This window comes from Diachasma alloeum, unplaced genomic scaffold, assembly GCF_001412515.2.
Source record: "Diachasma alloeum isolate Michigan unplaced genomic scaffold, Dall2.0 Dall_scaffold_00525, whole genome shotgun sequence".
Lineage (NCBI taxonomy): Eukaryota > Metazoa > Arthropoda > Insecta > Hymenoptera > Braconidae > Diachasma > Diachasma alloeum.
Genome location: NW_021680657.1, coordinates 52,097 through 66,927, shown reverse-complemented (window position 1 = coordinate 66,927; position 14,831 = coordinate 52,097). Strand labels below are relative to the sequence as shown.

Genomic DNA, 14,831 nt, shown 5'->3' with positions numbered 1-14,831 from the left:
TAGAAGAAAAAAAATTTATATTCAGTATCTCCACTAATAATTGAGCTGGAGAGCTCCGGTTGCGCTCATTCTTGTTATCCGAGGTTTTGGTTTCACCTTAAGAGGCTATGGAACTTACCATCGGAGTAGTTTTATAGATATCAAGATTATTGATGATGTAAGAATTTGGATTTTTCTAAATAGTCATCTGACGACGAAAAAACTTGGAATCCACTTTCTACTTTGATGGTAAGTTCCATTGTCTCTTAAAGCCCGTTCAATAATTTTACTAGCAGTGCGCTTCCAAGTAAAAACTGAAGCTCATTTACGTATGCTAACTTGACACTCGAAATTATTTAGAAAAGAACCCATTCTTCATAATTTGCTGTTTCATGATAACTGCTTATTAGTTGCCAAAATATTAATTCTTTATTTGTGATTTCGGTTCGAAATATTACAAGTGAAACTTACATGATTTTTTCTTCTTAGAACTTTATTAAGGCAAAACGTTATTTCGTTGGTGAGCCAGTTTGGCTGCCTTACAATCGTCCAGCTGATGAGATGAAGTGTCGCCAGGAATACTTGGAACGTCTCACAACTGGTTTCGCAATGAATACTCCATAACAAGAAAAAAATCTATATTTCATATGTATCTATTCACAAGACAAAGATACCCAATTTAATGTCAAAATTCATACAAAAGGGTTTAAATTCAAGCTTATTTTTGTGATTCTATACATTATGTGAATACATGAAAGAAATTGAACAATAATTGTTTTCTCTGTTAATTACTTTATCCCTAATTGCAAGACTTTTAATTATAGGTAGGTAAATTAGAATCATGGAAGTCATGATGAACGAGTTCATGTTAATGTGCAGATGAAATTGATAAAAATGAAGTATCATGTTAAACTTTAAGGCACATATTTGTTATGTTATACTTCAACGAAACAGCAAGAAATTAAAATATCCAATGTAAAAGAAATTATATCGTAAATTTAATTGTACACATTTTCATTATCCAGTGCTGTGGAGTAAAACAAAACAATACAAGTGGTGGCCATTGCGAAAAATGAGTAAAATTAAATTTCAGTTGACTAATTTAACTTTTGAATATCTTTCAATTGTTGATTTTTACTTGTTATTGAATGTTTTCGTCTTCACATAAAATTATACAAATTAAGAGAGAAAAGAAACAAACTCTTTCAGCGTCAAAAAAGCACATTAATTAAATAACTCAATGCGCAGCACTCATTCTTATACTTATTAGCTTATTAAATCTCTTAGTAATTAAAAGTCAGCATTGGTGCAGAAGGAATTCGTCTCTGGTGTCTGCATGACTCCCCACTTTTGATACTCACCGACTTTCTTCTCGAAAAAATTAGTTTTTCCTTCTAGCGAAATTTGTTCCATAAAGTCAAAAGGATTTTCGGAGTTGTATACCTGGTGAAATAAAACGAGATTTAAATCTGTCAAGGAAAAAAACAATGTAAAAATTATAAAAATGGATCCTCCTATCGTAAAAAGGAGAAGGGAAATCGATCTCGAAATATCTCGAAAATCTCGAATAACCGTAAGCGTAAGAATGATACCGCCGTAGCGCCACTACGTGAGATGAGGAGGCGCGTGCGTAGCACGCGCGGCCGATCTCGTACATGTAAATATAAGGGGTGTCCTCAGTACAGCAAAACGGAGATGGGCACGCAGGTGAGTGGAGCGTAAAATGGTGAAGTTAGTGAGGTTATTTTCGAGAGAAACGAAACATCAAACATGGCGTATGTTGGATAGTCACAGACATCGCACCAATTATTTTTATCGATAATTTATTCAACAAATTAACGGCAAAGCTCGATGAGACTTCATGCCCGTATTTTTGAGAGTTTAGGATAGACAAATATAGCTTCCTTTATTGGCTAGCACATTGTCAACAGGGTGAGGGAAACGATAAAACTACTCGGAGTTTTTTTACAATGTTCCTTTTACTTTTACTTTTACTTGTCGTTTGGTAGCGAAAATTACTGAGGAGACCACTTAAGGTGTTTCGCCTGTAGATCGCAGCGGGGTGAAACGGAAGGGGAGTCTTATTGTTCTCGACCGCAAGCGGCTGCGACGTTGATGCCCTTTTATGCCTTTTCTGGTGTTTTTCCTTGTGAGTTTTTCACAAATTGATGAGTCATCATCGTCTTATTATATTGAGTGTGAAGATTAATGTAAACAATGCTTCACGGTTTAACACCTCTTCAATTGCAATAAGTAATTCACTAACTCTGTATTCACTGAATGAGGTTCTAACTATAATCATAATCGAAGTTCCATTCAGAGTGCAAAACAATAATTATTAAATTTCGCAAAACGCCGAACTTTTTAGTCTTCGCCACCCTCTTGATTCCACTTTACTTCTTCACAAAAGCAATCTATAATTTTGTTGGAAAAATTACATGATTGATTCTGATGCTTTTATGCTGATTCGGAGTATCTTCTCCACATTCATGATCTTTTTCACAATTTTATTCGACGATGCAATTTTTTCAAATTCTCCATAAAATCCCGAAATGCTTGTGTATTTTTTTAAACTTCGAAATTTTTGGAAAATTGTTGAGAAAATCCAAAAAATTTCACATTCAATATTGATTTTTTCAATTGATTGTTCATAATCATTTCCATTGCAAAAAGCAGTCTTGCTACTTATTGACTCCTTCCTGATCTCTTTGAAATTGAATATTTAGTAAGTACCTGTATATATGTAAAAATGATGAAAACCACTATGTATAAGCATCGATATGGAAGATGTACCCATAATTGTATGTAATAATTCGCATGTTTTTTGCAATTTATTTCTTTTTTTTTCATATAGCGTAATGACCCATGAGGTTCAAATGCTCTAAATTTTAAAAAATTGCAAAAAGCAATGTGACTGATGAAAATAATGTCCCAATTTATTAGCTGTTAAATTTTTGTATGAATTACTTGCGTATGTGCTAATTCCTATGCTCACTGAATGAGATTTTAATCATGATTAGAATTCAACTTCTTCTCAAGCATCGTTAGAGAATCAGTTGTTGGAATTCAATGCTTGTTGATACTCGGGTAAAAGTACGTAGCAACACTGTTATAGATTTTTTAAATGAGTTTACTTCACTTCAGTTCATATCATCAACGTAATTGGTTGATTAGAATGTCGTCATTAAGAACCAAACCAACAATTGTAAACTAAATTAAGTGCATTTCATCACTTGCACTCGATTAAAAATTCCAAAGACATTGGAATCGAGTTCAAAAGTGATGAAATGGCACACTCAGCATGCCCCAATTACCCAATACTAAGATTCGCACGCGAAGGAACGATTGAAAACCGATTAATTGAAACCCCAAAAACCGAATGAACTATACTTCCCCATAAAAATCAAAAGAGTGGGAAAAGTCATACGACATTTTCCACCAATTAAAAATGGACTCGTTGGAGCCCATGTGACAAGTGACCCCAAAATTCACATAAAAATGTCAGAAAAACCAAAATTAAGCAGTCTTGAAGCAGCGACGGAGCAGTAACAATTCTGGTAGAAATAGTTCATTTAATCGGTCCGGTTTTTCAATCCTTCCTTCGATTCCGCGGGATAGTACTGAATTAATAGTAAGTTACGAACAATTGAAATTATCCGGGAATAAAATGTCTTTAATCGAGAGTAGCGACTTTTCTTACAAATAAGGAATTCGTTCATTGTGACGCATTGTGGACAGTCTCAAACAAACTCTTGAAATCTTAAAATTCAACTGTCAAACAACTGTCNAAAACCGGGAGAACGGTTTTCCCAATGGGGATCACGTGATATCCTCTGTCCCTGTTGAGGTTAGGGTTTTTATGGATCTCCAAACCCTCTCGGTATTTCCTTTCGAAATACCCTTGAGATTTGGCCAACATTCCGGCTTGGTCGTACTGGATAGTATGTCCATCCAGTGTCCATCCAGTATTCAGCCAGGGCAGACTGTTCTAAGTGACCGTATTTGGAGCACCGCTGATGTTCCTTGATCCGTGTATTGATCTTCCTCCCGGTTTCTCCAATGTACACTTTCCCGCATGAGCAGGGGATCTCGTACACTCCTGGTGTGCTCAGAGGTGGTCTTAGATCCTTTGCACTTGGCAGCATCTAAGCAGGCTATTCTTGGGTTGGTGAATTTATTCACCAAACNATCATTCCAGGGATAGGAATTTTAACTACATAGATTTCTGTAAAATCACGATTATGTTATTGTAAACCGAAGTTATACAAAATATATTTAAATTCAAATTTGATTCCCATTACAACTTCAAATTTCTTGATTAGTAATTAGTCTCAACTCAAGCCCTATCCCTAAATCAAACCCTTTTCCTTTATATTCTAGAAAAAGGTAAGAGTATAAAACTTTGCATCGTCCAATAATTATAAAATCTAATAATTTTAGATTTGATTTTAATGTGACAATTAAAACATGTCCTTTCGACGCTAAAATCTTTCTCCAGACATAACAATATAATAACCAATATAAAATAACTTTGAAATTTTTGTGAAATTGTTGAGAAAATCGGAGGAATTTCTCAAATTTTTCAAATAATGTCCTTCTTTTTCATTTCAATCAATCAGCGTGTAGTGTCGGTCACGTGACTTCTTCACATCAGTTTTATTTGGAAAAGTCCATCTTTTCTTATCAATTGTTCCACCATGGTTTATTCAAAAATTCTCCAATATCTGGGAAATAGCGAAAATTTTCTATAATTTTTAAAAAAATTCATGGATTTTCTCAAATTTATACAGAAACTNTCGGTATTTCCTTTCGAAATACCCTTGAGATTTGGCCAACATTCCGGCTTGGTCGTACTGGATAGTATGTCCATCCAGTGTCCATCCAGTATTCAGCCAGGGCAGACTGTTCTAAGTGACCGTATTTGGAGCACCGCTGATGTTCCTTGATCCGTGTATTGATCTTCCTCCCGGTTTCTCCAATGTACACTTTCCCGCATGAGCAGGGGATCTCGTACACTCCTGGTGTGCTCAGAGGTGGTCTTAGATCCTTTGCACTTGGCAGCATCTAAGCAGGCTATTCTTGGGTTGGTGAATTTATTCACCAAACAGGAAGTCCTTGCACGTCCAACTGTGCTCCCTAACTTTTTTAAAAAGGTGCCGTGACCATCAAGTGGTACCGAAATTTCTCCGTCTGAAGAATCCTGTCCCATCAAGGCAGGCAGATGCCATCCTCCGCTAAGCTTCGTTGAGATTGGTCAAAGAGAGAATAACAGCGGCTAAGAAGAATCTGGCCCATCTCTCCAGACAGCTTCTCGATCTCCACCTTCTTCTGGCTCAGACGTTGGAGTCTCAGCTGTGGGAGACTCTCGATCGTGTTACACACAAACAAGCAGTCCGAACAGCTGAGATGAGAACGGAGAGTCAGAAGGGTAAGTTCAAGAAACTGATCCCCCAGGAGAAAGTCCCAACCCTCACTCACACTGAAGAATCTGAGTAAATTTGAACTCAGTGAAGCACAAGTGTCTGTGTTGGCGAAAGGACACAACTTCGATGTTGCCCCTAAAAAGATCCCCACCGAGGAAATCATCAGTCGTACCGAGACAGCGATTTACCATCTTCCTCAGGAGACCAGCAATGAGATCCTGAGGCAGTTGTCTAACATCTTTATTCTCATTGGAGATAGTTCGAGTTCGACTTTTTTCAATTCGAGTTTTGTTGCTGGTGTCTTTTATTAAAAAGGATTTATTAAAAAGGATCTATCTAACTAATGAAAATGGGACGTAGAGATGTTGTCGTTCATGTGGAACCACCATGCGATCTCCAAAACCCATGAGAGAATGTGTACCACCATATTCAACATGTCGATGAGCATTGAAGTTGATCACGTGATCACTGGGAGGTCGCCATGGCAGTTCTCACTCATGAATCTTTTTTATTGGGATGTGTACCGCTATATTCAACATGGAGATGAGCATTGAAGTTGATCACGTGATCACTGGGAGATCGCCATGATAGTTTTCACTCATGAATCTTTTTTATTGGGATAAGGATAGGACTTTTTCACTTTTACAAGTGCGTCCGTTCTTTCTTTTGGCCCCCACCAGAAAGACCGAAATTCGTTTCCGCTCGATCAATCATGACAAATCACGTTGCCACCGTAATGCGCATACTATATTGTATATTTCGGCTTGGGTACAGTCATCCCAAAATCAAATGACAAGCTCGTGGTAAATCATTGAAACGTCAAATAACAGAGTGGAAGGAATGGGCGCATGCCTATCCGAAAGACATGATGGGAGTTCGAAATTTGAATAATACGAAATCCATAATCGAGGAATCGGGAATTCAGCCAAAATGGAAAAGTTTGTTTGTGGGAAATGGAGAATATTTGAAAAACTGTTTGTTCCCTCATGTGTTCTGAATATAGAGGAAACAATAAGAGTCTGCTGTGGCAAACGCGTTGAACGATATTTACATAGATTATCTTTTTGCACGAGTCAAAATTTATTAGATTCACTCAAATTCTGGGCATTGATTAAACAGTTGTGATGGTATTTTCGATCTCATAAAATCGTAGTACCGAAATATGTTGGCAATTCTTTTTTTATGCTACTACTTACTAGCTTCTGAGCGCATTCCAAGTTGATTAAATCATCAGTATCAATACTATTCAGAACACTGTTAAATATAAGATGTCTGGCCACGGATCTCCCGTAAATTTCTACTACAGTAAGTCGGTTTTGGAAATCATTGAATATAAAGTCAAGTGTATAACTCAAGAACGGAGTATTGAATGAATACTGAAACCTATGAACGCCTGTTTGTTCGAGTTCAGGGATTGATTGGTCATACGAATACTGAAATAGTTTTAATTGGTTGGTAAAAATTAAGGATAATAAAATACCAAGCACATAACGAAATGAAACTATAGTTTTGACTATAATTTAGTTCGTTTCTCGCTTGATATTTCTGTTATCCCCAATTTTCACTAATCAATTAAAACTATTGCAGTATTCATATGACCAATTAATCCCCGAACTCGAAGAAACAGGCATTGAGTTATACACTTGACTCTATATTCCATCCCAATGATTTCCAAAACCGACTTACTGCAGTAGAAATTTACGGGAGATCAATGGCCAAACATCTCATATTTAACAGTGTTCTGATTATTATTGATATTGATGATTTAATCATCTTGGAATGCGTTCAGTAGGTAATAAGTAGTAGCATAAAAAAAGAATTGCCAACATATTTGAATATTACGATTTTATTAGATTCCAAATACCATTACGACTGCTTAATCAATACCCAGCATTTTTCTGAATCTAATAAATTTTGATTCGCGCAAAAATATAATCGATCGAAAAACAAATAGTTTTTTCAAAAACAAATAGTTTTTGAAATATTCTCCATTTCCCACAAACAAACCTTTTACGTCTTGGTCAAATTCCCAATTCCTTGACTATGGATTTCGTATTATTCAAATTTCGAACTCGCATCATATCTTTCGGATGGGCATGCGCCCATTCCTACCACTCTGTGACTTTACATTTCAATGATTTACCGCGAGCTTGTCATTTGATTTTGGGATGACTGTATTCTGTACCTATATTATATGCTGCCTGAATCGCTCGTGAAAATGCTCATTTACAATGCCTATTCTTCTTTCTAATGTTATCTGTCGGTGGTCTCTCCGAAGTTTGTTGTCCCCAATGCCATCTGTCGGTGTTCCGCCTGAAGCTTGTTTTCATTCGAGATATTTCGAGTTCGACTTTGTTCAATTCGAGTTGATTTCCTCGTGTCTTTTACAGAATAGGATAGAACGACCGTATACTTAGCAGATAAGAAATTAATTATGCATTCTAATTATGTTTATTCATTTGGGGATGATTTGGGGATATTTAGAAAAGTAGTTTGAAAATTTGGGGAAAATTATTTTATTTTTTATTAATTAATTAAGTTACTCCATATAGTTAGCAAACACATAATTGAAAAAAATTTGAAAAAATACTCGGTAGCTCCTAAATGATTGGAGGAAACGTTTTCTGAAGGCCAGATGATTTAGGGAAGGATAAAACACCCAGAATTAATCAATTTCGATTAATAGTGTTGAAGGGGGGGGGGAGTGATAGATGTATCATATGGGACATTCCATGTTAACTCAGCCACCCCGGATTTTTGTCTAGAAAAAATGATTTGATTGCCGCATTTCGAACTACTACTGTGACGTATTTTCTTACCTCTGCGGACGGCGAAAAATACGCAGCCCTCAGCGACCAAACAACGAAAAGAAAGTTGGGCGCCAGCACGGGTGAACCGTGCAATTCAAACGACAAATCCAATCGACAATTACTCGAGACGAAAGAACAACCTCCGACAGCTCAGACAACCGCGGTGGCGGCTGGGTTCTCGATACAAATGGTTGTTCTGGAGTTTCCGAAATGACTTGGTTTTCTTATCTAACAAATTATCTAAAAATGCAATAATCCGGGGAATAAATAATTTATTCAATAAACCCCCTTGTTCATTTCAATTCAAATCACCCCTCAGAAAATTAATAACACAGATATTCAACAAAAGCTAAAGACTCGATACACTAGAAAATCCCTAACCAATGATTGGTCCAAAATAATAAAATACTAGTCAGTCAAAGAATAAGTTCAGTCAAAATTACGAAATCATGAATAAAGTCAAACTATAGAAATGACTAGCGAAAATAAAGTCAAATAATATCACTGAATGGGAGGTTAATTTTCCGATAGAATAAAATGTCACAATATCCCAAATCGAAGAGGTGACTGACATCGACAGCGGCAACTGAAATTGCCTCGGACCAGACAATACAAAAGGTGACCGCAATCAAGGTCAAATACGGATAACTCGAGCGTCGACAAGACGCTACAATTTCAACTGCCGATGCGATGACGAAATGATACTATNTAGGCATGAAGAAGCTTCTACACCTAAATTTCGATGAATTTTTACGTTTTCATTTTTTTCGGGTCTAAGGTCGTCCGGTATTTGACTGGAATATTTTTTTTCTCATAGAGGACGTCCATATATGATGTAAAAAAAAAACGCCATTGTGGGAGAGACAACCAGTGTACCGGAGAAAATTTTTATTTCCTAAATTTTCGTGTTTTTACGCCTTCTAGGAGAGCTGCCTTGTTTTTATTGAGAAATTGATATTTCAATTCATACCTTTGATGAATATGAGTTAGAAAAGAGATGCGTCACGATGGAAAAGAGAAACAATGCGTCGGGAAAAAAAATTTNATTCCTCATCCGATCGGCAAACAAACCGTTGAAACGAGAGTCAAAATCCGTTCAGAGAAACCACTGAATTCCCGAGAAAATCGAACATCTCAAATCACAATATAATATCAAAATCATACGTCCAAAATAAATTATATAAAAGAGGCTAACCTCTGCCGGGCAGACGATAAGAACTCGCCCTGAAAATCAAAGTACTGNATTGATTTAATATCATCAGTTTTTCCTGAGGCTCTAGTTTTAGTGAAAACGTCAACTTCCTCATTGAGTTTTTCGTTGTACAATTCCTTGCGAATCGATTCGCATTTTCCTGTCTGTTGTATCGAGGTAAGCAGTTTTCACGTTACTTTTTGGAATAATCCTCATTTTCCGGATAATTTTGGATTGGATTTGATAATTCTGCATTTCATAGAATGCCGCGAAGTGATAGGTGTGCAAATCCCNAGCGTCGTCAAACAGCTAACGAGCGAATTCTGATCGTTGTCGATATAAAAAATATACAAAAATACACAATAATATTTCTGGAACTCCTCTTCCGCTCACCACAATCTCCAACGAGTCTAGTCTNTTTCACGTTACTTTTTGGAATAATCCTCATTTTCCGGATAATTTTGGATTGGATTTGATAATTCTGCATTTCATAGAATGCCGCGAAGTGATAGGTGTGCAAATCCCATGCGGATTCCTGGTCAGAAGGGACACAATGGTTTGGATTTGCGGCCCATTTCCTCGACAATACACAAGAAGTTTTCCTTTCTACCAAAGTCTGCGAAAATCTGCGGCCAGTGCCGGAAGCTGGCCCCGAATTATGTGATTCCACCCGTCTCAATGGTGNCTAAAACCCACGCTTCTCTCATGCGTTCGGGACACTTCCCGCCAATCGAACCTCATTGGCCAGGNAAAATCTGCGGCCAGTGCCGGAAGCTGGCCCCGAATTATGTGATTCCACCCGTCTCAATGGTGAATCTTCATGATACACATCTTCGATGTTCGGACACCCCACCCGAGATATCAAAGCCCCTAGCCGAAACACCCAAACCAAGCCCAGATGTGATGAACAGTTCTCTGAGATCAAGTCGGTCTTTCCATCTCGACGATTCCGGTATTCCAATCGATGAAGAAGCGGACAATGTCTCTAAATTCTCCAGTTCCACCATGCATTTTGATGCGGAAGATANGTCCCGTCACCTTCGACAAGTGGCGCCGCCGGTGAACTGCACTCGAGCTATCCCTCCAACGCGGGAACTCGATCCAAATACAAAAGCAGCTCTTTTACCACATAATGACTTTCTGGAGATTCTCCCTTCCCAGCTCCCTGGAGACCCGACGTCCNTGGAAAAGTACAGTGAGCGCTTGCAAATCTTGACGGTTCTTCCACAGTCGCGGAGCGAGCGGAAAATCGCTTCTGAATTTGGCATTACGAGACACATGGCGTCAACAACGAAAAAATTAAGAGAAATCAAAGGAGTATTTGCCTCATCAATTGCGAAAGCAGGCCATTCATTTCCAAAACAAACGGTCGAGAAAGAACACAAGTTTTATCTAGAGAATAGTCGTGTCATGCCAGGGATGAAAGATAAAGTATCCGTCAAAATCAATGAAGAGAAGAAAGTACAGCAAAAGCAAATGATACTCGAAAATCTGAAACACCTGCATAGGAAGTACAAAAATACTCATCTAGAGGCTTTGGTTGGTTTCAGTAAGTTCGCTGAGCTGAGACCAAAACGATGTGTACTGGCGGGAGCAAATAGTACTCACGTCGTATATGTTTGCACGTATCATCAAAATTTCAAATTGATGCTCGAAGCCATCAACATTGCCACTCTAACTAAAGATTCCCCCTGCCCACTCAAGGATTACAAAGATTGTCTAGCACAACTGATGTGTACAAATCTAACCCCGGCCTGTTATCTGGATGAATGTAACGACTGCCCTGGGGTGAAACTCTTCTCATGTGAATTGAAGAAGCTCCTTTCTGATTCTGTTGTCGAAACTGTCCAATTTCACGTGTGGCAAACTACTGACAGGTGTAGCTTGCAGGCACAAACGCTTGCGATGGATGACTTCGTCGATCTCTTTGTCGAATCATTGAAAGTATTAAAACCCCATCACTTCATCGCTAAAGAACAATCAGCTTTTGTTAAAGATCGAAAAGAGAATTTGAATAACGGCGAAGTACTAGTGCAGTGATTTCTCAGAAAATTATGCCTTTGTGGCTCAAGATGCTGCTCAATCCTTCCACTACAACAATGACCAATGTACAGTCCATCCCGTTGTTTACTACTATCGCGAAGGAAACGAGATCCAGCATCGGAGTTTAGTTGTTTTGTCAGATAGTACTACTCACGATACCGCAGCTGTTTACTTGGTACAGAAAATTCTAATACAACATGTGAAGAATAACTGCAAAGATGTCGAGAGAATCATCTATGTCACCGCTGGAGCTGCACAGCATTACAAGAATCGTTACCAAATGGCTAATCTTCTGCATCACAAGACTGATTTTGGAATAGATTCAGAGGCCCATTTCCATGCAACCGCACACGATCAAGGAGCTTGTGACGGTGTGAGTGCTGTTTTCAAAAGAGAAACGAGACGTAGAAGCTTGCAAATCGTCCATGGTGAACCCATCCTGACGCCAGATGCTTTGTTTCCATGGTCAAAAGAGAATTTCAAAGGAATTGATGTTTTTTTTTCACCAAGGACGAACATGAGAATATAAAAACTGAATTGAGGGAAAGATTTGATAGTGCCAAAGCTATTCCAGCCATTCAAAAACACCATTGTTTCATTCCAAAACCGGGAGAGCAATTGTTAATGAAACGATATTCGGCTGCGGAAAACCAAGAAGTTTTTCCGAAACGAAAACAAACAACAACAAAACGGAAAGCACTTAGAAAACAGTAATCGTGATAAATAGATGTATAGTAAATCAGTGCAATTGGGCAAGTGGTAGGTGGAGACGGTAAATAATAGCCTCTTATTGTAAAAATGTAAAAAGGTCGTTACAGTAAAATAAAACTTGTTTTTCCATGTTTCGCACTTCTTTGGATGAGTACTTTGTCCTTCGAAAGAGGTTTATAATGTTGTTGATAATCCCTCCCATCTAGCAGAAGGGAAAACTGTCGATTGAAAGGTGAAAGAAGCAAAAAAAAGATTAAAAAGAAGAAGAAAAAGAGGACGGTTTTCCAAAGAAAAAAGGAGAAAAAATAAAAAAATTGCGAAGAAATCACATTTTTCTGGTGTACTGCTTATCTCTTCCATGATGGGTTTCCTTTTCATCGTTATGAGCAAAAAATATTGATTGACACGTTTGTTTCTTTAGATAGCTCTCATAGATAGCGAAAAAACTCAAAAATTTCAGAGAAAATTTTTTTCCCGACGCATTCTTTCTCTTTTCTATCGTGATGAATCTCTTTCCTAACTCATATTCATCAAAGGTATGGATTGAAATATGAATTTCTTAATAAAGACGAGGCAGCTCCCCTAGAAAGCGGAAAAACACGAAAAATTAGGAAACAAAAATTTTCTCCGGTGCACTGGTCGTCTCTTCCATGTTGGCGTCTTTTTTTTACATCATATATGGACGTCCTCTATCAGAAAAAAAAATATTCCAGTCGAATACCGGACGGCCCTGGAGCCGAAAAAAAATAAAAACGTAAAAATTCATCGAAAAATAGGTGTAGAAGCTTCTTCGCGCCTATGGAGTATTTTTTCCTTGAAAGTATGAACGAAAACAAAAATTTTCTTTTTTTATTTGTTCGAATCGGATGCGCCATTCAAAAGCTATGAATTTTTGAAAAATTAAAGTTTGGTAGTCATTATCTCCGAAACAAAAAATCATGAGGCAATGAAATTTGGCAGGAATACTGTCTATATATAGTAGTTCGAAATGCGGCAACCAAATCATTTTTTCTAGACAAAAACAAATCCGGGGTGACTGATTTGACATGGAATGTTCCATATACACTAGGACTGGCGAAAGAGTTCCACTAGGAATTGTAGGTTATGGATTGCGCTCCCACTCCCCCACCACTCATCTCAGTAGAACAATCTCGCCAGTCCTACGGGATATGTACATATACTAGCGCCGCCGCGGCCGCATGCGGCCGCGACGTTGATGTCCTTTCCTGTTTTCATTCATTTATTTCTCCCCAAAATTGATGATTCATTAGGATTTTATTGTACTAAATATTGAAATCAATGGAAAGAATGCGTTTCGGTTCATCACCTGTTCGATTTCAATATTTCAATACGTGATTGATTCTGAATTTCCGTGAAATTCTATTTAGAGTGCAAAACGATAGTTATCAAAGTGCTCGCATCCCAGAATTTTATAATCTTCGTCTCCCCGTTCGTTCTCCTTTACTACTTTATGAAAGCATTCAATTATTTTTCTTTTTGAAAAATTATATGACCAAGTCTGATGATTATTCATTCATTTGGATTATCTTGGCATCATTTCATGATCCTTTGCACAATTTTTACTTTTTCACTCATTTTGTGATTTTTTTCAGTTTTTTTTTCAAAATTTTTCCTAAAATCTCAAAATTTTTGTGATTTTTTTTTAAGAATGTTGAAAATTTTTGCTGAAATCTTTGAAAAAATCCAGGCTATTTCTCAAGTAATTTCTTGCTTTTTCATTTCAAAGTGCAGTGTTCGGGGTTACGTTCCTTCTTCTCATCAATTTTATTAGGAAAATTCCGGCGTTTTTTTATAGATTGTTCTCCCATTGTTTTTTTTCAAAAATTCACAAATATTTGAGAAATACCTAAAATCTTCTCTACTTTCCGAAAAACCTCTGGATTTCCTGAAGTTTCTTCAGAAATCCTTATATTTTGAATACTTTGAAAAACTCCTAAATTATTTTATGTTCGGAAAAGACCGACGGTTCTCTAATTTTGTAAGGAATCTGCAAACTTTCTTGAAGTTCCTAGAGCTGGATTTCATGAAGAAACACATCCCTTCATTTTTCAAAATATTCTCTCAATGAATGCTCACATCAGGAATAGAACCTGCCCTAAAATTTTCATATTTCTAGCTTCAATAATTTAGACTTTGCATTATTACCTCAGACAAACTAAAAGGTTGTCTTTTCATTTTCATCACGCAATTGCGGCAATCATGTTCATTGTTCATAAACATTCTCATTGCAAAAAGCAATACTACTGAAGAAAATAATATATCCCATCTTATTAGCAATTCATTTTTTTTCTCATTGTGACTCATTTCTCAACTTTCTCTCAAACATAATTCAGAGAGTAAATTGCTTGAAGTCAATGTTTGGTGAAACTTTGGTTAAAGCGCACCCCAACGTTGCTATGAAATTTTTTAATCCGTTCGCTCGGCAATTCAATTAATCTGTTGTTCATATCATCGTTCCGTACTTGGGATTTCTTAAAATATTTTTCAAATTCAAAATTCGAACTTAAAATTACAATTTGACTTCTGCTCCTTTATTTTTTGTGAATTGAAAATTCATATAAATAATTACATAAACATTCTAATTCTTGTTCTTTGCTGTCATGGAATGTTAAGTTACAGCCTTTTATTCTTAATACAACTTTTTAATGTAAA

At 37.1% G+C, this 14,831-nt stretch overlaps 1 protein-coding gene across 1 annotated transcript in view; it reads right to left on the bottom strand.

Annotated features, from left to right (window-relative positions):
- Positions 1–385: 385 nt before the first annotated feature.
- Positions 386–14,831, bottom strand: part of LOC107042826 (ribonucleoside-diphosphate reductase subunit M2 B) — a 56,507-nt gene continuing 42,061 nt past the window's right edge. Inside the window, exon 7 of the mRNA XM_015264024.2 lies at positions 386–1,422. Coding sequence (XP_015119510.1) covers positions 1,270–1,422 — 153 coding nt within the window. The 3' untranslated portion in view covers positions 386–1,269. The remainder of the gene's footprint in view (positions 1,423–14,831) is intronic.